The sequence below is a fragment of the Bombyx mandarina genome, chromosome 22, assembly GCF_030267445.1.
Source record: "Bombyx mandarina strain Sakado chromosome 22, ASM3026744v2".
Taxonomy (NCBI): domain Eukaryota; kingdom Metazoa; phylum Arthropoda; class Insecta; order Lepidoptera; family Bombycidae; genus Bombyx; species Bombyx mandarina.
The window spans coordinates 14,260,193-14,286,733 of record NC_143228.1 but is presented as its reverse complement, the minus strand read 5'-3'; the positions used below and the strand labels follow the sequence as shown (position 1 = coordinate 14,286,733).

Here is a 26,541-nt window from a genome sequence, read left to right as displayed (position 1 = left end):
TCAATATTCTAGACGATTGTAAACTAATAACATTGTAGTTCGGTTAAGATTTAAAAATAGTAACTCGACGGGTAGGTAAAGATTTAAAAATAGTAACTCGAACCACATATTGTTTCGTTTTTAAATTAAAAGTTTATTTTGAATTTAATTTGTCGGGTGGCTTTGTATACTTTTACTCGGTATTATTGATATAGAATGTATTGGAAGCCCGCACGTGTAGGTACCACCAGGTAGGTACCATATGTTTTAATAGAGATTGTTTCTAGATTATTATACATAAATTAAGTTCATACATCGAATAATATATAGGCATATTATAGTATATATATCGAAATATTGAAAGACAACAAGGACAAATCATTTTACAAATTTCCATTATTTTTTTTTTAAGGGCTTTTATGACCTGGTAACTAAGACCTTTAAGTCATGTCTTATTTTAATTTATATTCATATTTTTATGAAAAATGATATTATGGAGAGAAATGAAATGAAGATGTATAATTTGAGACATTATATCCTGGAATAAAATTAAATGAAATGAAATGAGATGATATGGGATGAAATATAATCTCAGTAAAATGGTGGTCATTTACTAAGATTTTTTCAGTGGACTTTTTGGTGGATCCCGAGAAGTTACGTCCAGCGGCTTTGTTTCATTTTCCCACATTTGTGCACTTTCACAGATATTAAACAGTTAATAAACCACCGTTATTACACATTTAAACCTGAAGAAACGCTAAATAGACAAAATAAAACAAATAACACAACTTCACTCCTCGCGTTCCCGCCAAAAAGTCTATTTTTTTTAAATAGATTATGGAATTGAATCTTCCCGTTTTCACGCCAAACAAAACGATTTCCAAATTAAGGGGTAGATACCTATCACAATAATGGCGGACGGTCATCAGAATACGTTGTTATTAAGAAAATTGCAACTCTTAGAGAATAAGCACTAATTCCGGCAAAAGATGTGCTATTTTTTAATAGATGTACTTTACAATAGATGGAAACAGTCGTTGAAGTGTTTCTTGAAATTTTTACTGTTTAAGAATGTGTTGTTCCATAGCTACAAGAATTGTAAAGTATTGTAAATGTTAGATTGAAAACTGAACAAAATACACGACACGTAATATCGCGTCTTCAAAGTGGACGACAAGTTTAAGAGATAATAAACGCATAGTGCTGAACTTAAATCTTGTTCATTACCCGTGTACCAGACTAGGTGTGCATTATACTACTACCATTGTGAAGCCGTGTCGTAACGTATGAGAAAAAAACCCAACAAGCATTCAATGAACATATTGTGTCGCATACGCTTTTTACAAACGTCGATTAATACTTTGGAATTCCCTCCCTCCAAGCATACGAGCGTGCAAAACCATAGCAGCGTTCAAGAAATCTGTTAAAGAACACTATTTATTTTTACCATCTTAAATAAAAGCATATATATTTGTATAATGTATTATAATATAAAGTAAGTATATATGTGTGTGTGTGTGTGTATTTGTATGTATTAATATTGTTTTGTATCTTGTAATATGTATATATTATTATATGTAATGTTTACTGTATGCACTAGGTTTATGTTCCTAATTCTTCTTTCCTTTTGCGGGCCTACTGGAAGAGAGCTGGTTGAGCCCCGCGGGCTCACCTACAAACGTTAGGGCGAAGCTGAAATAGCCTCTCAAGGCTATCAGCATAGGTAGGAAAAAAAAAACTGGAAGAGATTTCAACATGAAATAAGTAGGGCCCTTGTACTCTGTATCCTTATTGTCGCGTTTTTTCTAACAGCTGTGTGTACAAAATATATTAAATAAAATAAATAAATAAATAAATAAAATTAATTAAGCACTATAGATTAAGGTGCCGTCTGTGTTTTTTGAATATTCTTATGTAGTTTCTTTGGTTAGTTACGCCAAATTACTTTAATTACAATAACATGCATTTTAAATGTAATAGCTGAAGCTAATAGCTGATAAAATTGTGGTAGGTGGCGACAACAACAATATGCAATTTATGGATTCCGGTAACCACATAATAGCAATTGGGCCGTGACTGCTAGGGCCGGTAAATAAAAACCTGTAATACGTACAGATCAAAGGTCGAACCGTTGATTCACGATAACTTAATTCGATCTTAATTAATACGGTCATGATAAAACATTTTAATGTGAATATACATTAAGAAAAACGTAATTACCTTGCGGTTCAAAGTTTCACAAAACCGATTTATTTATTGTTATCGTTAACTTCTTGATTGTTTAACAATAAAAGGTCGGAATTTTGAAATATAATATGCCCCTTCACTTACTATGCATTTAGTGCTACAATTATAAAGTATTTAATTGAGTCTTCAATCCTACGTGTCCCGGTAGCTGGAGCATTCACGCTGTGGTGTTTATAGACTCCAGTGACCTCCCTTCTTTTTTTACTACCTATGCTGATAGTCTTGAGAGGCTATATCAGCTTCTCCTTGACATGTAGGTGAGCTCACGGGGCTCAAACCGGAGTGTTGCTAACACTGGCCCTAGCGAGAGCAGTGCTTCGCAGAATCTACCACTAGATCGGAAACGCGACCCACTGAGAAAAGTGACCTCCCACTTTGATAAAACAAGCATCAATGGCTTACAATAATAATCTACAATACTACTAGCAATATTACAATAATAATCTGTGTTACAATTTATGTAAATATTTGTATGTTTGGATGTTTTTTGCTCAATTACGTATAAGTGAATTTCGATGAAACTTTTATTTATTTATTAAGTTGCACCAACAAAGTGATCATCAATACAGAACATTGAACAATTGACAAAAGTTCATGGCAGATGTCACCTCAATTATAGGTGCAATCGAATCAAAATATATATATATATATATATAATGTATTTATTTATTTAAATCAAAATACAGTTTAGCTTTGTAAAACTATAGCAATTGAGTTGCTCTTATAAAGAGAAACAACATTTAAAGCTATTGCTTCACCGTTATTTTTATATCTTTTTATATTTTAATATTGCAAAAATGCTCTTTATATGTCTAATGTTCTAATGTTTCAATAATCGAAATTCTATTTTATGTCATCTATAGAAGAATGATATAAATAACATATTAACCTCTTTAAGGATTAATTGTATAGAGGTTACATATATACAACTAAGATTTGATTACGTTTCATTCATTGCTTAAGATTAATTTATATTTAATTGGGGGATGATCCGCGATTTTGCTCAAACTAAGTTAAGTCCTAAGGAAGTTAAAGGAAGTATCACAGTTTGCAGCGAAAATGAATCGTGTTAGCAGGATGCATTTTCCCGCGTCGAATTTACAATACAAAAATTATTGTTTCTGACGTATCGATTGCTTCACAACTTTCGTGGTTCAGAGACGACTAAGAGGTGTTATATCAGCGCCCACTTCTGTGGCCGCTGTTCCACGAGTGCCTACTCCCGCGCTCCCTCGCCCCCCTCGCAGGGTTGAGTTAAGGCCTGCGCCGCCTCCCCGGATATCGGCATCCATACAGACAGGACGGTTAAGGCCTGTGCCAGCGCAGGCTGAGGACATTCGTTCGCCACTGGCGAGGATGGTAGACGAGTGGCCGGCGCTGCCGCGGCCTAGGCCTGCGGAGCCGCCTCTTTCACCCCCACGTGCTGTGGGGTCGCAGAGGGAGGAGAGGGAGGTGGATCACGTCCCAAGCAGAGCGGAAATGATGGCCTGCATCTCGCGGGTGGTGGCGGTTGAAGTCGGCAAACACTTTGCTGGCCTCGAGGAGATGCTCCGCTCCTCGATTAGTTTCAGAAATTGCGTCCCGGTGCCAACAGCCGCAACCGCCCCACGCGACCAGGCTGCCCAGACGACCTTAACTTGTACCCCACCCGGGAGGGTGGCACGACGTGGAGGCCGGAACCGGAATAACAGAGGTGCGGGTGCCCAGAATCCCGCCCCGCAATCCCAACCACAGCCCCGTCCCCTTCCTCCTCCCCCGTCAAGCATGGACGAGGGCTGGACGGAAGTGGTGAAGCGGGGCACCAAAACATGGCGACAAACAGCAGCTCTGGCAGCTCCTCAAGGGGGTCGAGTACCGACTGCTGTAGCACGAAACACAGCGCTGGCGGCCGTGGCTGCTCCCCGCGAGGGTCGAGCACCGGCCGCTAGCAAGACGAAAAACAAAAAGAAGAAGCCGCGCGCAGCGGGGTCTACTGCCGTTGTAGTGACGTTGCTGCCGGCCGCCGCCGAAAAGGGCCTCACCTATAATGAGGTTATGGCCCGGGCGCGCGCGGCCGTAAATTTGAAAGAAATTGGAGCAGAGGAGGAGGGCCTCCGCTTCCGGGAGACCGCCAATGGGGCGAAGCTACTGGAGTATCCCGGTGCCGATAGTTCTGGCATCGCGGATAGACTAGTGGCGACGCTCCGCGTGGCGTTGCCGGAGGAAGAGGTGCGCGTACACAGGCCGGTGAGGATGGCAGAAATTAGGATCACCGGCCTGGACGACTGCGCCACCAAGGAGGAGGTGGCAGCCGCGATAGCCGCTCAGGGGGGATGTGCCCCGGAGAGCGTGACTGTCGGTGAACTTCGCTCAGGGTACTCCGGGGCCAGGTCGGCGTGGGCGCGCTGCCCTGTGGAGGCAGCCACTTCCTTGGCCACTCCTCCACCGGGAAGATCGGCGGGGGATCCGGGGAGACTGCGCGTGGGCTGGATAGCGGCCCACGTGCGTCTCCAAGAACCACGTGCCTGGCGATGCCTCCGCTGCTTTAGCACGGGGCACGGCCTCGCTAGGTGCACCAGCTCGGTTGACCGCAGCGGTTTATGTTTCCGCTGCGGCCAGCCGGGACATAAAGCGGCGTCCTGCACGGCTGACCCACATTGCGCTTTGTGCGCTGCGGCCGGACGCAGGGCAAACCACCGGGCGGGAGGCAAGGCGTGTTTCCCGTCCGGTAATAATACCGAACGCAACCGGCGCCGGAAATCAAGGCGCCGGCAAAAGAGAAGGTTGGCCAGAGGAGCACTGGCCGACGCTGTAATCCCCGCTGCGGCGCCGGCGCCGGAGGGTGGGGGCAGCGGTGAAGGGGAGGGGGCGATGGATGTGGTCCAACAGTAATGGACCGCACCTATCGCTTCCTCCAAGGAAACCTGAACCACTCCGCCAGAGCTCAGGACATGCTGTCTCAGAGCATGGCGGAGTGGTCCATAGATGTGGCTGTGGTCGCTGAGCCGTACTTCGTTCCCCCAGCAAATGATTGCTGGTTTGGGGACGATGGCGGCCTGGCGGCCATAGTCATACGAAGAGAGGCGGCGATCCCCCCCCTGGCGATGGTGACCAGGGGTCAAGGGTTCGTCGCGGTGCAGCTGGAAGGAACCGTCGTGATCGGGGCGTACTTCTCTCCGAACAGGCCTACCGTCGAGTTCGGGCATTTCCTGGACGGGATCGGGGCGATTGCTCGCCGCTTCGCTCCTCGTCCACTGATTCTCGCGGGGGACCTCAATGCGAAGTCTGTCGCATGGGGCTCCCCCCGCTCGGACGCTCGTGGTAGGCTACTGGAGAGGTGGGCGAATGCGGCCGGCCTCTGTCTGATGAATAGAGGGTCGGTTGCGACGTGCGTGCGGTGGCAGGGCGAGTCTATTGTGGACGTTACGTTCGCAAGCCTGGCCATCGCGCGCCGTATCCGCGACTGGAGGGTTTTGGAGGGGGCGGAGACGCTGTCAGATCACCGATATATTCGGTTTGATCTCTCCGCCCGCTCCGCAGTCGCGGACGTCCACGGGGACCACCCCCGTAGTGCGTCCCGATCATTCCCCAAGTGGGCACTGAAGCGCCTGAATAAGGAGCTCCTGATGGAAGCCTCTACGGTGGCGGCGTGGGCGCCCATGCGTCCACACCCGGTGGAGGTCGAGGGAGAGGCAGGGTGGTTCCGGGACACGATGCGTCGCATCTGTGATGCGTCGATGCCCCGGATCGGCCCTCGACTTCCTAATCGCCAGGCGTACTGGTGGTCGCCCGAAATTGTGCAACTCCGCGTGGAGTGCGTTCAGGCGAGGCGCGAGTGCGCCAGGCATCGCCGCCGCCGCCTGCCGCGGCGCAATGAACCGGTTGCGTTCGCGGCGGCAGAGGCCCGGCTGCACGGCGCATTCTGCGTCGCGCAGAGGGCATTGCAGCTGGCCATCAGAAGAGCCAAGAACCAACACATGGAGGGTCTCCTGGAGACGCTGGATGAGGATCCGTGGGGGCGGCCCTATCATATGGTGCGCAATAAAATGCGCCCATGGGCCCCCCCGATCACGGAGCGTCTCCAGCCTCGGCAGCTGCGGGACATCATCTCGGCGCTGTTCCCGCAGGAGCGGGAGGGATTTGTTGCTCCCGCTATGGACGCGCCGCCGGAATACGACGGCGAAGCCCCTGCCGAGGTGCCCCATATAACGGGGGCGGAGCTCCGTGTGGCCGTGCGCAAAATGTGCGCGAAGGACACTGCACCCGGCCCGGACGGCGTCCATGGTCGGGTTTGGGCCTTGGCTCTTGGTGCCCTAGGGGACCGACTCTTGAGGCTTTATAACTCCTGCCTCGAGTCGGGACGGTTTCCTTCATCGTGGAGGACGGGCAGACTTGTGCTGTTGAGAAAGGAGGGGCGCCCGGCGGATACTGCCGCCGGGTACCGTCCCATCGTGTTGCTGGATGAGGTGGGCAAGCTGCTGGAACGCATTCTGGCGGCCCGTATCATCCAGCATCTGGTCAGGGTGGGACCCGATCTGTCGGCGGAGCAGTATGGCTTCCGAGAGGGCCGCTCAACGGTAGACGCGATCCTTCGCGTGCGGGCCCTCTCGGAGGAGGCCGTCTCCGGGGGTGGGGTGGCTTTGGCGGTGTCACTCGATATCGCCAATGCTTTTAACACCCTGCCCTGGTCCGTGATAGGGGGAGCGCTGGAACGACACGGAGTGCCCCCCTACCTTCGCCGGCTGGTGGGTTCCTACTTGGAGGACAGATCGGTCACGTGTACCGGACACGGTGGGATCGTGCACCGGTTCCCGGTCGTGCGCGGTGTTCCACAGGGGTCGGTGCTCGGCCCTCTTTTGTGGAATATCGGGTATGACTGGGTACTGAGGGGTGCCCTCCTCCCGGGCCTAAGCGTAATCTGTTACGCAGACGACACGTTGGTCGTGGCCCGGGGGGGGAGTTTTGCTGAGTCTGCCCGTCTTGCTACGGCTGGGGTGGCGCATGTCGTCGGCAAAATCAGGAGATTGGGCCTCGACGTGGCGCTCAGTAAATCCGAGGCCATGTGGTTCCACAGGCCCCGGAGAGTGCCACCTGTCGATGCCCATATCGTGGTTGGAGGCGTCCGTATCGGGGTCGGGGTACAGTTGAAGTACCTCGGCCTCATTCTGGACAGTCGGTGGACCTTCCGTGCTCACTTTCAAAATCTGGTCCCTCGTCTGTTGGGGGTGGCCGGCGCGTTAAGCCGGCTTCTTCCCAACGTTGGGGGGCCTGACCAGGTGACGCGCCGTCTCTATACAGGGGTGGTGCGATCAATGGCCCTATACGGGGCGCCCGTGTGGGGCCAGTCCCTGGCCGTGGGGGTAGCGAAGCTGCTGCAACGGCCGCAACGCACCATCGCGGTCAGGGTCATCCGCGGCTATCGCACCATCTCCTTCGAGGCGGCGTGTGTACTGGCTGGGACGCCGCCTTGGGTTCTGGAAGCGGAGGCGCTCGCCGCTGACTATCAGTGGCGGGCTGACCTTCGTGCACGGGGCGTGGCACGTCCCAGCCCCAGTGTGGTCAGAGCGCGGAGGGCCCAATCTCGGCGGTCCGTGCTGGAGTCATGGTCCAGACGGCTGGCCGATCCTTCGGCTGGTCGTAGGACCGTCGAGGCGATTCGCCCGGTTCTTGTGAATTGGGTGAATCGTGACAGAGGACGCCTCACTTTCCGGCTCACGCAGGTGCTCACTGGGCATGGTTGCTTCGGTGAGTTCCTGCACCGGATCGGAGCCGAGCTGACGGCAGAGTGCCACCATTGCGGTTGCGACTTGGACACGGCGGAGCACACGCTCATCGCCTGCCCCGCATGGGAGGGGTGGCGCCGTGTCCTTGTCGCAAAAATAGGAAACGACTTGTCGTTGCCGGGTGTTGTGGCATCAATGCTCGGTGACGACGAGTCGTGGAAGGCGATGCTCGACTTCTGCGAGTGCACCATCTCGCAGAAGGAGGCGGCGGGGCGCGTGCGAGACGCGCAGGCCCGCCGCCGTCGAGCGGGGGCCAGGGAGGCGGATTTCGCCCAAGCCCTGGCCCTCTAAGTGTTTCGGCTCTCTCTCACATGTCGGCCTGGGGACCGACGAAGGGGACCTAAGAAGATGACGTGCAAGCTGCTCTGCACGCGTTTTATGCAAGAGCGTCCGGGTGATGGAAGGCCGGCTATCCTCAACCCACGCTGGTTCTGACCCAGCGGGGTATTCCGAGGGTAGACCATTCTAACCGGCGCCATCTAGGCGGGCTTCGGATAGCCTGCCGACCGAGAGGACTGGTGGTCGTGGCGCCGACGACCGCCAGTCCGGCGTCCCGAGGGGGAGGGTGATGGGAGAGATGTGCTCCGCACTAAACGCTTCACTTTCCCCCCTTTGCCTTTTCATGAGTTCTGTCTCATGCGAGGTTTGGACGTTGGTTGTTGAGCGAAAAAAAAAGGTGTTATATGTCGACATTTCAATATTTTAACAACTGATAGACAATAAATGAAAATAATACAATTGGATTGTTGCTATAATTAAGTCTATGATTCGAGAAAACTCAATGAAAATTCTGCGTTGTTTCTGAATTACAAATTTGCCTAGGGTGAAAGTGCGGTGCATTTCTCGTGTGATATTTTTAGTGAATCTATATATTAATATGTAAAGCAAAAACTTTGTCCCCCTTTTTACGGAAATTGCGCGGACGGAGGAGTATAAAAATTCTCATACTTACAGAGAATATAGTGAAGGAGTGCAGAATGCTCTTATTTTTTTAAATTATGCATTATTAATACATTATATCAATAAATAAAATAGATTACACACACTATCATGTATTTGACACAACACATTATTATATTATACCATAGACCTATATTATACTCTTTGTTTATTGTCAACCTTTTGTTATTGTTTAAAGTGTGGTCAAATTGAGAATAGATTAATATTTTTTAAGCCTTTATTATTATTTGTCTAAAGTGTAGTTGTTGGCGAAATCTGTGATTGTTGAAGTATAATATAGTGTTTGACAATATAACCATAATAACTGTTCAAACTTATAATTTTAATTAATTATGGTCGAATTTCGACTACTGCGGGACCACTAGTTGTTATGAAATTTTTATATTTAGCTAATTTGTTAGTAAATTGTATAAACCTTTTTCCGTTTCATATGCTAATCTACTCATTATTATTTTACGCTAACAATTTCGAAAACAATACATTACTTCCTGTAATAATTTACAACAAAAGGTCTATTTGAATATAAAGCTTTACGATTTTTACTGAAAATAATTTAAATTTATTGTATTCATAATATATTTCTGATTGATAATTAAAATATGTATAATACGTTAACCCGTGCCGAATATTTTGTCATTGTTTGCTAATGTTTTTAACTGTCAACCAATTGAACTTTATTCTTGACTTGACCTATCGAAATAAAATTGAAGTGTTTTTGGACATATAAAATGACTTTAAGTTTAATAATACATTGACCGAACAAATTAGTAATACCTTTATTTTACAAACTAGCAACTCCGCTCGGGTCTTTGATAATAATCTCAACGATATTTGACGCTGTTTTATTTTTAAAAATAAATAACTATAATAGTTAGACATATGCTGTCGCGACACTTTTTGTAGATAATAATATGTTCTACAAAGTCTTAGTACATTATTTTATTCTATCATCAATAGTTATCGCAGGGCACGCGATGTAAAGAATATTTAAGGTATTTTTTTACACCTTGGGTTACATTATTCGAGTTTTAGTAAGGATCCCTAATTTTTTTCAATAAAGATTATAACCTATGTCACTCGGGAATAGTGTAGCTTCCAAACAGGGAACGAATTTTTCAAATCGGTTCAGTAGTTTCGGAGCCTATTCAATACAAACAAACAAACAAATCTTTCCTCTTTAAACTATTAGTATAGATAACATAATAATATTAATTAACCAACCAAACATGAATTTGAAAAGTTCCGTAAAAATTCAGAGGTATATGATATTTTTTTGCCCATATCATTAACCTTACCACACGTAAAACATTAATGACAATAAAACGACAACTTATTTGCCGAAATGTGATCTGTACTTTTAAAGCTCTGAAGGAATAAATGTATAAACAGACATAGGGACTTCAGCGTTAAATAACAAATATGACTTCAGACTTGTGGAATTATTTTTAATTGTTTACAAATTAAACAAAAAATTGTATTACAAATCATAATATTACATTAATTATTACAATTAACATAACATGTTTAACAAGAATTAGTAGCGATATTTTGTTTTCGTTAGAAGTCAAAACTAATATGAAATTGTTTGCACGTCATCTATATATTAATAGGTGAAGCAACAACTTTGTATCCCTTTTTACGAAAATTGCGCGGACGGAGGAGTATGAAATTTTCCACACTTATAGAGAATATAGAGAAGAAGTGCGCAATGCTAATATTTTATTAAAATAATGCATAAAAGATACATTAAATTAATAAGGAAAACATTACACACACTGCATACCATGTATTTGACGCACACACGCATGCATACTATTTTTGTCAAACTTTTGTTCTTGACGTCTGTTGTCAGATTGAGATTAAATATTGTTTGCCTTTGTTAATATTTTTATAGTGTAGTCTTGGCGAAATTTGTGATTATAGAAGTATAAACATACAATCATAATAGTGTACAAACTTACAATTCCAATTAATTATAGTCGAATTTCGACTACTGCGGGACCACTAGTACAAAGTCAAACCTTCAAGAATTTAATATTTTTATACGTAAACAAGGAAGACGTATATAAACAGTTCCTCATTTCTAATGTAGGTGTAGATTTGAGTTGAGACATTATTTCGTATGTACATACTTCCCTTGTTTTAAGCAATTTACTTCTTGATATTCAAGGCTATCAATGCTAATTTTATTTCTATTCAAACTTAGAATTAATTAAAAAATATATATATATATTGGCATTTAAAAATGAATTTTATGTATAGTTTATTAAAATTTTTATAGTTTGGATATATGCAAACATTATGAACACTAGATGATGACTAGAATTTTTTTTTTTATAACGCCATCTCGTTGTTTCTTTAAAGCAGTTAGTTGCTCTCAATTAAAAAAATAGTATTATTATTCGCCAATAGATGTCGGGAAGAGTCACAAAGTTGATTATCGATAAAGTTGATTATTGAAAACACGAATAAAACAAAACTTATTGAAAAGAAATCGTAGTTAGATCGATTTATCGACCCCAAAATCCTCTGTATACAAAATTTTATGAAAATCGTTGGAGCGGTTTTCCCAGATTCAGATTATATGTATATATATACAAGAATTTGCGGTAGGCAGCGGCTTGGCTCTGCCCCTGGCATTGCTGAAGTCCATGGGCGACGGTAACCACTCACCATCAGGTGGGCCGTATGCCCGTCTGCCTACAAAGGCAATAAAAAAAAAAAAAAAAAAAAGAATTGCTCGTTTAAAGGTATAAGATAAGTTTAAATTACTGAATGGAATAAAATTAAAGAGCAAAAGTTATTAATATTATATTATATTAATTTAATATTAAATTTACTGGTGATAGGACCTCTCAGGAGTCTGCACGGGTAGGTACCACCCAGCCTATTTTTTCCGAGAATCACTAATGCGTTTCGGTTTGAATCTATGGTCTAATGGCTCCAGTAACCGCTTAAGACCATGTGAGCTGTGAGCTCGTCCACCCATCTAAGCAATAAAAAAAATAAAAATAAAAACAAATTATTTCCATTAACATAATACATATTATTATATCTGGCCATAAATGTATGTTTCTAGCAGAATAATTAGAGAGCGACACGCGCCATATACAAACAACATTTTAAGCTGTAATGTTTTTTTTTTCTTATACGCCCAGCTCATAAATACTCGTTATAATATGAACACCGAAGTGTAATTGGGTAATTTAATATTTTCCATATAAAATTTTAGTTTTCAGTCGGTCTATTAAAATCTTACTGGTGGTAGGACCTCTTGTGAGTTTACTGGTGGTAGGACCTCTTGTGAGTCCGCGCGGGTGGGTACCACCACCCTGCCTATTTCTGCCGTGAAGCAGTAATGCGTTTCGGTTTGAAGGGTGAGGCAGCCGTTGTAACTATACTTGAGACCTTAGAACTTGTATCTCAAGGTGGGTGGCGCATTTACGTTATGGATGTCTATGGGCTCCAGTAACCACTTAACACCAGGTGGGCTGTGAGCTCGTCCACCAATCTAAGCAATAAAAAAAAATAAAAAAATAGTACAATGATAGACTTCAAAAAACGACTTCAAGAACGAATTTTGTTTGTTTGTTTGTCTGGAAACAACATCAAAAGTCTATCCCGGAAGGTGTGGTTTGAAAAAAGAAAGAAAGAGACAGCCTATCGACGGAGGTGTTTTAAAAATTTTGTTACATCAAACTAATCAATAATACTCCTTCCATTTTTGTATGAAAATGGAACATTACGTCATAATCTATTAAAATTCCATGAATGAACATAACATCACGTTAAAACGCTCGCTTCGGAATAATAGTATCAGTGGAATGTTTTTACTTAATCTATCAATTAGATTAACGAGGAAAACAAAAATATCTTAAGCGATATTTCGATTTGTAAACGCAATTAAATTTTACATATTGATGTCGGGTCGACATGTCGACGGGTCTACACGACGACCTGGGCCTCGAATCTATACAGAAATACATGAAGACAGCGTCGGAACGGTACTTCGATAAGGCTATGCGTCATGATAATCGCCTTATCGTAGCCGCCGCTGACTACTCCCCGAATCCTGATCATGCAGGAGCCAGTCACCGTCGACGCCCTAGACACGTCCTTACGGATCCATCAGATCCAATAACCTTTGCACTAGACGCCTTCAGCTCTAGGAGCAGGCTTAGGGACCTCGGTAACCGTACTCGTCGAATTCGACAAAGAGTTCGCCGTGCAACCTAACCCATGAATCAGCTCGCTGAGTTTCTCGCCGGATCTTCTCAGCGGGTCGCGATTCCGATCCGGTAGTAGATTCATTCGCGAAGCAGCTACTCTTGAGTTGTTAGGTCTCCTTCGGAGGCGCTCGGGTAGCTGTTAGCAAATCCCACCCCTCCTGGCTGAGCCTTTGCTCGCCCACCTGTCCTGGTGATACTGGAAAGGCCTCCGGGCCACCAGTAATCCTTCAATCATAAAAAAAAAAAATGTCGACGGGTGAAGTAACCCACAGACCGCGCGGTAGGCAGCGGCTTGGCTCTGTCCCTGGCATTGCTAAAGTCCATGGGCGACGGCAACCACTCACCGTCAGGTGGGCCGTGTGCTCGTCTGCCTACAAGGTATATAGAAAAAAAAAAGACACGGCCCACTCTCTCTCTGGATCTTCTCAATGGGTTGCGTTTCAGATCCGGTGTTAGATTCTGCGTAGCACTGCTCTTGCTAGGGTCAGTGTTAGCAACACTCCCGGTTCGATCCCCGTGAGCTCGCTTACACGTCAAGGAGAAGCTCAATTATATATTATGTTATTGCTTATATATATTATTATTATAATTAATAATTATGTTATTTATGTTATCGCATTTGAATTAATTTTGATTACATGGCCTAACAGTATTAATTTAAATTTGTTTAATCTGTTATTCATTTAATTAGTTCCTCTTAGTTGAAATTCAGAGGAAAAAAACATTTCGTTATGAAGATTAAATTTAATTACTAAAAGTCGAAGAACGAAAATACTTATAGTGCAAAAACGGCTTGATTAATTTAGATGATATTCGAAATATATAATAAATAATATAAATCCATCTAAATTGTTTACATGAGTAAATGTAATTAACCTTCGTCATATAATTTAATTAATATATTAATAGAATATCTGTTTTTTTCCAGATCCATTTTATCTATTGAAAGCTAACAAAAACTAGGAATTTCAGGATTCTCTAGTAAAATTATTCATATAAAACCGTATCCGAAATAATATTTATTTTTATATATAAAAATGAATTGCTGTTCGTTAGTCTCGCTAAAACTCGAGAACGGCTGGACGGATTTGGCTAATTTTGGTCTTGAATTATTTGTCGAAGTCCAGAGAAGGTTTAAAAGAAAGATAAATATGAAAATTCTCGGAATTAAATAAAGTTTAGGACTTTTATTTATCGATTTAGGCACTACGAAGTCTGCCGGGTCAGCTAGTTGATAATAAAATTAATATCCATACCAAAAGACACGAAAGATCTCACAATTTTTTTGTCAAATTCTAACAACTATCACGGATTTGTCGCCTCAAATTATCTAACGTTAAACTAAACTATAGTAGATAGTGCATAAGATACTAGTAATAATTCTCGATGTCGAGATGGCACCTACCCACAGAAGAAAAACGTCGAAATAACAATAATACGCAGTTTCGTCTAGTTTTTTAGGATTTTTTTAAATCCCAAAATGGTCACATTAATTTGTGACAAATTATACAAAATAGCCGTCATTATCAACACAGTAAGTAGTATTCATTTACATGCGCTATCAGTACAACAATATTTGCAGCATTTACTGAAGCTTTCGCGTAAATATAATTTTATTTATCAAAATCTATTATAAATACTTTTTGGAGATTTGCAAATTTTGATTAGGTACCTATTAAGTATAATTTATTAAAAATTTTGATTCAATGTCTTTTTACTTTTTGTATATGACAGATATTAATTTGACAATTATGATATTTTAATGCAGCAGAGTTGAGGTCTCTATCTTATGTTTTAATAGGGCTGGTTGGTTTCACGATGTAGCATCTAAGAGCTCCAACAATCACATAGCATCAAGTATACCATGATGTCATCCACACACATGTGCAATGAAAAAATCTTAATAGTTCAAATTGAACATTTCAACATTTATGGTTCTTAAGTCTATGCTTGACTGAGCAATTAATTGTCTTGACATTCGTTTATTGGGAGATAAATGATTGTGACGAAACTTTTATTGATTCCAATATATATGTACGTCAACAACAAATATTTCATATTTGAAGATTTACAGTTGATTTTTTTTAAATGTTTTCTTATTTCCAAGGCTAACCAGCAATTGTTACCCTCCTGTTTTTTATAGTAGCATCGTATGTCAGTAGTAGAGGTAAAACCAATTTGCTGTGTACCACGGAACTGTCATAGTTTTATAATTACTAGTGGTCACCCGCAGTAGTCGAAATTCCACTATAATAATAGTTGATTGAAAATTTATACACTTTATGATTCTATTTTCGAAGACTATTCTATAATCACAAATTTCGCCAAGACTACACTATGAAAAATATTAATAAAGACAAACAATATATTTTAATCTATTCTCAATTTGATCGCAGACGTCAAGAACAAAAGTTTGATAATAAATAAATAGTACGCATGCGTGTGTGCGTCAAATAATGTTTTTTTAATTGATTTAATGTATTTTTTAGGCATAATTTAAAAAAATATTAGCATTGTGCACTCCTTCTCTATATTCTCTATAGGTGTGGGAAATTTCATACTCCTCCGTCCGCGCAATTTTCGTAAAAACGGATACAACATTTTTCCTTCACGTATTAATATATAGATAAATTATTTTTAGGGTTTAAGTTCGCGTTTCTTATTATCATTATATTATTTCCAGCGTTTCAAATACTTTACAGTTATCGTAGTCACCACGGAAAACTAAGGTATTCTTTATCGCCATTTGACTGCTGTGCCAACTTTCCTCTATTTTAATATAAAAAAAACATGCTTTATTTACATTCGCGACACGCCAAAACCGAAGAAAGTACAATACAAGTACAAATGTTCACGAGTGACTTCTGCGGTAGAGGAATAAAACATCATGTAATAAAAATCAAACCGGCAAAAAATATAATTTGCGTAATTACTGGTGGCAGGAAGTTTTGTGAGCTCATACGGGTTGGTACCACCACCTTGCCTATTTCTGCCGTGAAACAGTAATGCGTTTCAGTCTGAGGAGTAGCAAAATTGAGACTTAGAACTGAATGAATCAAGATGGGCTTCATTTAACACCAGGTGTGCCGTGATCTTGTTCGCCCATCTTAGAAATAAAAAAAATTTAGTTCTATTTTAATTCATAAAAATAAATAGCTGTCCGAAGCTTTAAAACAATTTTAAAAGTTCTAAAATTATTGAACAATTTTATCATTATATTTTAATATCCACTATTTTAGGTTTAACTCAGAAAAAATATGGACAAATCAGTCAAGTGTCATGTTAGGTTTTTTTTATTGCCCGCGCAGCCTGACGAACATACGGCCCACCTGATGGTAAGCGGTTACCGACTCTCATGGACGTCAACAATGCCAGGGATAGAGCCAAGCCGCTGCCTACCGCTACTGCCGGTTTTAAATAACGGAGTCTTAACCAATTGTCCATATTTATTTAACTACACTTTAATATAGAAATCGGCTTCTTGCAATGCCATTATTGCCAGTGTCAAGTTTAAAAACAATTAAGAGGGAAACTTTGAAAAAGCGCTGTGGACGTATAGTTTAGGTGGGCCAAACTTTAGAATCGTAATTTAATAAAAATTTACTTTAATCATATTTACATGTAAAAAAATACTTAACCGGTAGAAAATGATTAGCAGAAGTTTTAGTGGATTAAGAAAATAATATAATGGAGAAGAATCAAATTCTAAACCAGTTTCAAAGGATATGGTTGTTATCATCAACACCTATGTCATTAAAAGTGTGAAAAATAAATGTAATAATCATTCACTTACCATTCATTTTGAATCTATCTTCTATTAGTCACTGTCTAACACTATAAGAAGTCACTGATCTGTGTTGTAAGGATATTTAAAAAAAATCCAGGTACATACACAACTCTATTATATATTTAAAAAATAAACGCACAATACGTTTGCTCGTAATTTAAATTAGTATTAATGAGTACTTTAATATTTTCATTTAGATTAATAGTAATAATAAAATTTTATTTAATATCGACTTTCGAATTACGATTTCCAAAATCGAATAATTCGATTCGATCGTCGCGTTATAAAAACATGCGTACTTCTTGCAAGAGCATTACAATATGCAAAAGAATCGAGTTGACGCGTCCGTAATAAGCCGTGACGATTGTTGTTATGAACGACGGTAAGGTTTAATTTCATTCTCTGCGCCTAATGCTTTAAGAAGTATCGTTTTAAATTTTAAATATTTCGTGCTACGGAAAAGCGTTCATTTCGCATAGATAATACTTATGGCAAATTGAATAATAAAATAAATATTTATTTAAGTGATTGTAAGTGGTTACCGGAGCCTATAGACATCTATAACGTAAATGCCGCCTCCCACATTGAGATATAAGTTCTAAGGTCTCAGTATAGTTACACTATTACTACTACTGCTACTAGTGGTGGTAGGACCTCTTGTGAGTCTCACCCTGCCTGTTTCTGTCGTGAAGCAGTGATGCGTTTCGGTTTGAAGGGTGGGGCAGCCGTTGTAACTATACTGAGGCCTTAGAGTGACGTTTGTTGAATAATCCTAACCAAGCTCTTAGATTGACCTCTTCACTGGTTGTATCAGTAGTGCGTGTATTTAATTGTGCGCCACAAGTGTGAGGCAAGCGTGTATTCTAGTTTGTGGGATAGAACAGTATCATGATATATAGTACTCACCCTACTCGTCGAACTCGGCAAAGAGTTCGACGTGTAACCTAAGCCATGCATCAGCCCGCTGAGTTTCTCGCCGAATCTTCTCAGCGGATCGCGATTCCGATCCAGTAGTAGATTCATTCGCGAAGCAGTTGCTCTTGAATTGTTAAGTCTCCTTTGGAGGCGTTCGGGCAGCTGTTAGCAAATCCCACCCCTCCTGACTGAGCCTGTGCTCGCCCATTTGTCCTGGTGAAACTAGAAAGGCCTCTGGTAATCCACCATTCATAAAAAAAAAAAAATACTATTGCAATGTCCATGGAAGAACGCAAGACCCCATCATGTCTATTTTCCTAAGAAAGCTTGATGAAGCCACGACCCTCAGCATTGAGGATTATCGACGCAAGGATTAGGATTGAAACTTCAGCTTCTGTCTCAAGGTCGCATCTGGACTCTGCTAATAACTTGACAATACACATTCGAGAGCTCGTTTGACCTATCGTTTGACCTTCGGAAAACCATAAAGCATATAACTGTAGGCACGTGTTTATGTAAAAAAAATATATTTTTATGTTAAAACATTGGAAATGTTAGTGCAAGGTAGAGGGGGAAGAGGTCGACCGAAGAAGACATGGATGGGGTGTGTGAATGACGATATGAGAGAGAGAGAGAGAGGAGTGAGTGTTGAAATGACGGCTGATAGAAGAGAATGGAAGAGAAAAATTTGCTGTGCCGACCCCACCTAGTGGGATAAGGCGAAAGGTAAAAAAGAAGAAGTTAAAAAATTTAAGAAACAGAAAATTATTAATCTATTAATAATTATCAATGAATTCGTACTTAATTCACATTCGTTATTTTATGCTGTTACTGTCTTCGCACTGATATTCCTTACAAAAATTGTTAGTATATTAAAATAAAATAGAATTAAAATTCTTATTGAGCTAGTCTCAGTCGAAATTCAATAAAACCTCCTTAACTTAAGCCGGACCTCATATGTCCGCATCGCGATAGAAACAGGATGACGGTGATCTACCAGCACTATCTTACCACTAGAGAACGCAGATTTCTAGAACTTTCCCGAAGCTAAGTACAAAAGCTCCGAGATCTTAATTTACGCAATGATATTCACCTTCGTAATAACGGAACTTACGTAGGTACAGTTGGTTTTTTATTAATGATTGATATGGAATGTATTTTGACGATCATTAAAGTCCTTCCCGTGCCAACCTTGTCGATTAAGGCGAAGGCCTTCACTAGCTACTTTCAGATTCGATGCGGAAAAAAAATCTTTAATTCGTTTATTTTAAGGACTTTTGTGTCACGGCAAAGATTCTTGCAAGGCTGCTTAGTTATTTATGTATGGCTTGGATGGGTGACTGAATTCACTTTCCACTTGGTGTCACATCTTAATGTTGCGTTGTGATGAATAAGAGTGGACTGTATTTATTAGTTTGATATCTAGTGAAGCAAAGACTTTGTATCCCTTTTTACGAAAATTGCGCGGACAGAGGAGTATGAAATTTTCCACACTTATAGAGAATTTAGAGAAGAAGTGCACAACGCTAATATTTTTTTAAAATAATGCATAAAAGATACATTAAATCAATAGAGAAAACATTACACACACTACCATGTATTTGACGCACACACGCATGCATACTATTTATTGTCAAACTTTTGTTCTTGACGTATGTGGTCAAATTGAGAATAGACTAAATATTGTTTGTCTTTATTAATATTTTTTTATAGAGAGAGAGAGAGAGAGAGAGAGAATACACTTTATTGCACACCAAAACACAATTTACATTCAAAAAAACAATCAAAAAACAGATAAATTTGTACAATAGGCGGTCTTATCGCTAAAAGCGATCTCTTCCAGACAACCGTATAATTTATAGAAATTCTGGAAAATATAAAAAAAAATATAGCAGGTATGTTGCGGTGTACTATAGATAATACGTTATAGAAAATATATACATACAATAAACAAAATATATACCGTTTACATATAATATGAAATATATACTTATTATTATATACCAATATACATACTTACATACAATACATACTAATATACTTACATACACATAATACATCAACAGTATGGAAATAATAAATGATTTTTATTATTGGAAATTATTATTGGAAATAATTTTTTATAGGGTAGGCTTGGCGAAATTTGTGATTATAGAAGTATAAAATACAATCATAATAGTGTACAAACTTACAATTCCAATTAATTATAGTCGAATTTCGACTACTGCGGGACCTCTAGTCTTTATTAGTACATAAGTGACAAACTAAAGATATATGAATATAAAAAATATGAAATCGATGTGTCGCCCTTGGCGGCTGGAAATTGAAAGGGGTAATAAGCGTCATAGCCGACGTCGCTCGTTGACACTTTTGACGTTCCGAATTCAAACAAACGGCCATCCCACACTTCGAACCGGTCTGACTGCTTCACGGTAGAAATATATGGGATAGATGACGCATTCAGTTCTAACACTAGGAGCAGGCTTAAGGACCCCGGTAGCCGTACTCGTCTAACTCGACAAAGAGTTCGACGTGAAACCTAACTCATGCATCAGTCCGCCGAGTTTCTCGCCGGATCTTCTCAGCGGGTCGCGATTCCGATCCGGCAGTAGATTCATTGGAGAAGCAGCTGCTCTTGAGTTGTTAGGTCTCCTTCGGAGGCCGTCGGGCAGTTGTTAGCAAATCCCACTACTCCTGGCTGAGCCATTGCTCACCCACCTGTCTTGGTGAAACTGGAAAGGCTTCTGGCCACTGGTAAAACTTCAATCATAAAAAAGATGGGATGGTTAACGGCCTTTTCATTTCGGACAGGAGGCCTAACCTCCTACGAGGTGTCCACGCGGGGTATGTGGGATTTGATAGTCTGCAGATGCTGGGTACAGACCACGGACTCAAGGATAGATAGGTAACGGCCTGTATTAGCGTGCGCACAACAGACGTTAGCACTATTAAATGCTGACGACAGATAATTCTGTTTTGAGTTAATTTAAATTTGTAAATGTGTTAGCAAAAAACATTAACTCCCACATTACTTGGTCTGAAGCTAACGACATTGGCATTGAATAAAGGAATCATATACAGAAAGCTATACACACCATTTTGCTAAACAATATTTGTTCAGATACTTATGTTTGTTTTAATCTTCACATCAAAGAAAACATCTTGTTCAGATCGTGTCTGTGTTTGTAGGTATATTTTTTATTTATTTATTACGTAGGTGTCCACCACTCTCTTCGACACTTAGAAATCTATGTATCTATCGTTTATTAATTGCGAATTTTACAACTTTTGCCATTTTGATTTTTATTACCCGATGCTATTTCTTCATCGCGCAAGTTATTCGTAGATATGAGTTAAGTACTTACTTAATTACGTACGGAACAGAACACCGGCGCCGGCTGTTGCTGTCGCATCGCTTGATACTACTGCCGGCGCCTGTGTTTTTTATTTATTCGTTATTTATTTATTGCATAGAGAGGTGAACGAGCTCGCAGCTCACCAAAACTACTTAAGTAATTACCTGAGCCCATAGACATCTATAACGTAAACTCCGCCACCCACCTTGAGTTCTAAGGTCTCAGTTTAGTTTCGATGGCTGCCCCACCCTTCAAACCGAAACGCATTACTGCTTCACGGCAGAAATAGGCAGGAAATAGGCAGACCGATTTGAAAAATTATTTTTCCATTAGAAGCCGACATTGTCCCTGATGAACATAGGCTACTTTTTTATTTATTTATTATTATTTTTTTTGGTTTCATGTGTGTTTTAATGTTTCCGAAGCGAAGCGAGGGCGGGTCGCTAGTCTGTAATAAAATAATAGCAACCAAGTCTTGTTACACCTAAAAGAGTTAAGAAAATAAAAAATCTGAACGAATCTTTAATGTTGTGTTTCTTAAAGCTATCGCCTTTAATATTTCTGGCGCGAAGTATCCATTCTCTTCGGTTTATACGATTTACACGAATCTATGTTTCAAACTGGACACGTGCCACATCTGTTGGCCACAGTTGCCAGTCAGCATTGGCAAGTTCATGATTACATCCGCCAATTTATTGATTGTTTTTAAATCTTGATCTGGCTTAACTGGTTTATCACGAATATCAAAAACGTATTTTGAATTTATTTTCCGGGAAATTTGCCAGTCAAATTTTTTCGATTCGAAAATTTTAGAGTTTATTAAAAAAATCAAACTTAGCTAGTAAGCTTGACTGGTGCACCGTGGGTTCTGAGTTCGAGTCACTGTTGAAATTAATGTCTATTATTTTATTGTTCAGAAGGAAATCGTTGTACTTCTTTAGTTGGGGGAATCCAGTTGATTATAATAGCTCACTGTTATACAGGCTTCAACTGAAGCATGAGGTACGGTAAGTAGATTGGCACGGACTATGAAACCCCACTACTCTTCCCTCCCGGGACGCCAGACTGGCGGTCGTTGACACCACAATAAATTTTCTTCTAGGCCGGCGTGTGCCTTTATTTATAATATTAGCTTTTGCCCGCGACTTCGTCCGCATGGAATAATTACTTTGGCATAACGCTAAATTTTACCCCCACTTTATTTAGGTAGAAAGTGAAAATACATTTGAACTATATAGGTATGTAGCATGTTAAAGAGCAATTTAAACCTCTGTTTTGAAAGATTTTTTATTGGTGCTCCACTTGTATTGGTCTTACCAATATAGCCTTCCTCGATAAATGAGCTATCTAACACTGAAAGAATTTCTCAAATCGGACCAGTAGTTCCTGAGATTAGCGCGTTCAAACAAACAAACTCTTCAGCTTTATAATATTAGTATAGATATTCGGTTTTTTTATTTAATGGTTTTTCATTCCAAGAATCTAACTGTTATAACGTATTTCATCTCATTTGGCAGTGGTATTTAGTGCTCGTAGTCTGGGTACCACTGGGGTTAGATGTTGAAGATGCCCAGCATCAAAGAGCCACTAACGTTAAGTGTCAATAAAGGACAATCATAACACGTGCTGATGATATTTATGTTAAAGCTCTTCTTTAAAATAATCAACCTTGATAAATCTTTGAAGTCATACCGCATTAGTAGAATATTGTGAGCCCGTGCGGGTAGTTACCACTTGCCTGCATATCTCTACTGCGAAATATGAAATAGTTTTAAGAGTAATTGAGTCTTTTAAATTGAGATTTCAATCACATGTCTCTAGCGAATCAGAGTCGTTCGCTTTGAAAAGCAAATACAAAAATAGTTTAATTGAATCCTCAAATTTTCTTTTCTGCTGCACTGAAACGACATTATTAACAGACTATCATCAGATTTCAACGTTCTCCGAAACATCATTCGTGTCGTATATTTTTAATGGCCCCAAGGTCAACATCCCGCTTTTGCGAAGCAAAAACCAAAAAACGTACCACGCGAATTGATTTAAAATATCTCGAGAATATCTTAGAGTTTTCTTATAATTAATAGTTTAAGAATTCATGCCTTTGAATAATTCATTTATGAACTACTTCTGGGTTTTGAATTCGATGTTTTTAATAAAAATTGAGTTCTATTAGATACTTCAGACTGGTTGAAGGCGAGCGTACAATCTCGTGATAAAGGTACGACCGAAGTATTCATGTCCTCAGACGATTACGAAGATTCGCCCAACCCTCAAACATCTTTGTTGATTCGAAACTAATTTCGTGAACTAGACTGAGGAAAGACAAATGTTTTGTTTTTTTTATTGCTTAGTCGGGTGGACGAGCTCACAGTCCACCTGGTGTTAAGTGGTTACTGGAGCCCATAGACATTTACAACGTAAATGCGCCACCCACCTTGAGATATAAGTTCTAAGGCCTCAAGTATAGTTACAACGGCTGCCCCACCCTTCAAACCGAAGCGCATTACTGCTTCACGGCAGAAATGAATACCATAAATTAGATCTTAAACTTCACCGGCAAACTGAGAACTGGTTATGATGATTCTTTCGTCCACATAATTTACCTTTGTTTTATAAATGCGTGTTACATAAAGCTAGTTTTGATACAAAGGTTGTAAGCTAACAAAACAAATTTTAATGAGAATTCATGTAAATCACAACCTGTATTACTGCAAAAAAAACTCCAGTTAATTCTCTCTAAGTAGATGTACTGCAGTGTACTCTAAGTGGTACAGTTTTAATAACTGGATTGTGTTGCCACTCCTCAGTGTAAAGAGAATCTTTTACTTTGTACCAGAACAGTTTGTGGTACAAAAGTGGGACTTAACTGTACTAATAGCTAATGCGTGCGAACAACATGTTATGTACATCTTCGAACTTCTTCACGTACTGTCTTGTTAGAAGTTTTACCTTTGATTTGACCCTCATAAATTTTTAATATACGGGGAAGGTATTTATTAGGCGCATCCCACATGCCTACGAATGCGTGAGCCTTGCGCCGAATTATCTAATTTTCAATTTTCTTTTTAAATCCAAATTGTAGTTTTCAATTATTTTTTTTGCTTAGATGTGTGGACGAGCTCACAGCCCACCTGGTGTTAAGTGGTTACTGGAGCCCATAGACATCTACAACGTAAATGCGCCACGCACCTTGAGATATAGTTCTAAGGTCTCAGTATAGTCACAACGGCTGCCCCACCCTTGAAACCGAAACGCATTACTGCTTCACGGCAGAAATAGGCGGGGCGGTGGTACCTATCCGTGCTGACTCACAAGAGGTCCTACCACTAGTAAGAAAATATACTACTCCTACTAGGGTTCCCCAAAAACGTTTGTTTGTATTCGTTGTTTTTGTCTGTTTTATTGCACAGTGGTTCGAACTAATGCTACATAATGCCTTGCTTAAATATCTTTACGATTTAATAGTAAAGCGTTTTGTTTTTTTTTTGTGTCAGGTTCCTCTCTGACTAAGATTCATTATTTTAACCACAAAACCAAGATTAAGAATTGTAATAGACTCGACAATATATATTTTTTATTTGAACCTAATATAACAGAAACGCATGCGATGGAAAGGCATCCGTTTTTTTTTTTGTGGCACGCGTTTTCATCTATCTAAAAAATAACTTTAAAATAAAATAGAAAATATGAAAATTACTCATTTTCATAACCGTGCGGCCTCGAAAGACGACCTCCAGTAATTACGCAAATTATAAAAAAAAACCATTTAAATATTGTGCTGCACAATAAAGTTTGATGGTTTTAATAAATTAAAGCATTTGTAAGGTCGACTTGAATGTAAGCTTATGATTTTGATTGAGCGTCTTCAGTGCTTTCTGGAAAAGTAGCTTTGGACTGAGGTAATAAGGATGGGATTAACCTGCTTCGGGAATAGAGTATTTATTAATTACAAGCGGGCCCGCTCCGGCTCCGCTTAGATCTTTAACAAAAATATCAACGATATTTGACGTTGTTTTATTTTTTTAAATAAAAGAACACTTATTGCGGCATAACTATAATACTTAGACATATTATGCTGTCGCAACACTTTTTGTAGATAGTAATGTGTTCTACAAAGTCGTAGTACATTATTTTATTCTATCATCAATAGTTTTCGGAGAGCACGCGATGTAAATAATATTTTAGAAATTTTTTTTACGCCTTTGTTATATTATTGGAGTTTTAGTAAGGATCCCCAATTTTTTTCAAAAAAGATTATAGTCTATGTCACTCAGGAATAGTGTAGCTTCCAAACACTGAAAGATTTTTTTCAAATCGGTTGAGTAGTTTCGGAGCCTATTCAGTACAAACAAATAAACAAATCTTTCCTCTTTATAATATTAATATTATTATAGATTCACGACACTCAGCCCACTGAGTTTCTCGCCGGATCTTTTAAGCGTAAATACTGCGAAGCACTGCTCCTGCTAGGGGTAGTGATAGAAAATTCTCTAAGCTTGGGCTTGAGCTGTGAGACATCAAGGGCCGGAAATTCTACATTTTCTGTTATACATTTAAAAAGCTGGCAATAATAGTAAACTGAGTAAATCTGGTGGCGCATTAGTTAGCGCCCCACACTCCTGGATGGAGGCTCCTATATGATTTTTTTTTTTTTTTTCCTACCTAAGCTGATAGCCCTAGTGGCTATTTCAGCGTAACCCTAACTTTAGTAGGTGAGCTCACGGGGCTCAAACCTGACGATGTTGCTAACACGAACTCTAGCAAGAGCCGTGCTTCGCAGAATCTACCACCGGATCGGAAACGCGACCCACTGAGAAGATCCGGCGAGAAACTCAGTGGGCTGTGTCTGAGAGTTAATTTACACGTCGAGCCCTTCGTCGCAAGCGACGGGTTCGACGAGAACGGTGACCGGTGCTTGAAGTACCTAAAAGCACCGTTAGTGGATCGGGAGGATCCGAGATGACGTGTTTTGGGCGACGTCGACTGCTTTCCATTCTGTCCACAGGATCGGGAATGTAGTTACCGACGGCCACGATGAGAGGGTTCTCGTGTCGTGCCGCTTTATCGAAGTGGCGCATCGACGCCAACTGTAGATACTTACTGATGGACTCTAAGTCCAGGTCGTCATGGAGGTCGACGTTCCTGACGAACCACGGGGCTCCGACGGCTATCCTGCAAAAATGGGATTGAATAATTTGGAATGATTTTAAGTGTATGCGGGCCGCGTGAGCGAACACTACACTTGCATAGGTCATGACGGGGCGTATGCATGTTTTGTAGAGTGTCACCTTATTTCTAAGGGACAT

At 40.8% G+C, this 26,541-nt stretch overlaps 1 protein-coding gene across 1 annotated transcript in view; it reads right to left on the bottom strand.

The window, feature by feature from the left end:
- LOC114240118 (very long chain fatty acid elongase AAEL008004) overlaps nucleotides 1-17,334 on the bottom strand; it is a 47,404-nt gene extending 30,070 nt beyond the window's left edge. The window contains exon 1 of the mRNA XM_089737162.1: nucleotides 16,971-17,334. Coding sequence (XP_089593288.1) covers nucleotides 16,971-16,977 — 7 coding nt within the window. The 5' untranslated portion in view covers nucleotides 16,978-17,334. The remainder of the gene's footprint in view (nucleotides 1-16,970) is intronic.
- Between the last annotated feature and the right edge of the window lie 9,207 nt (nucleotides 17,335-26,541).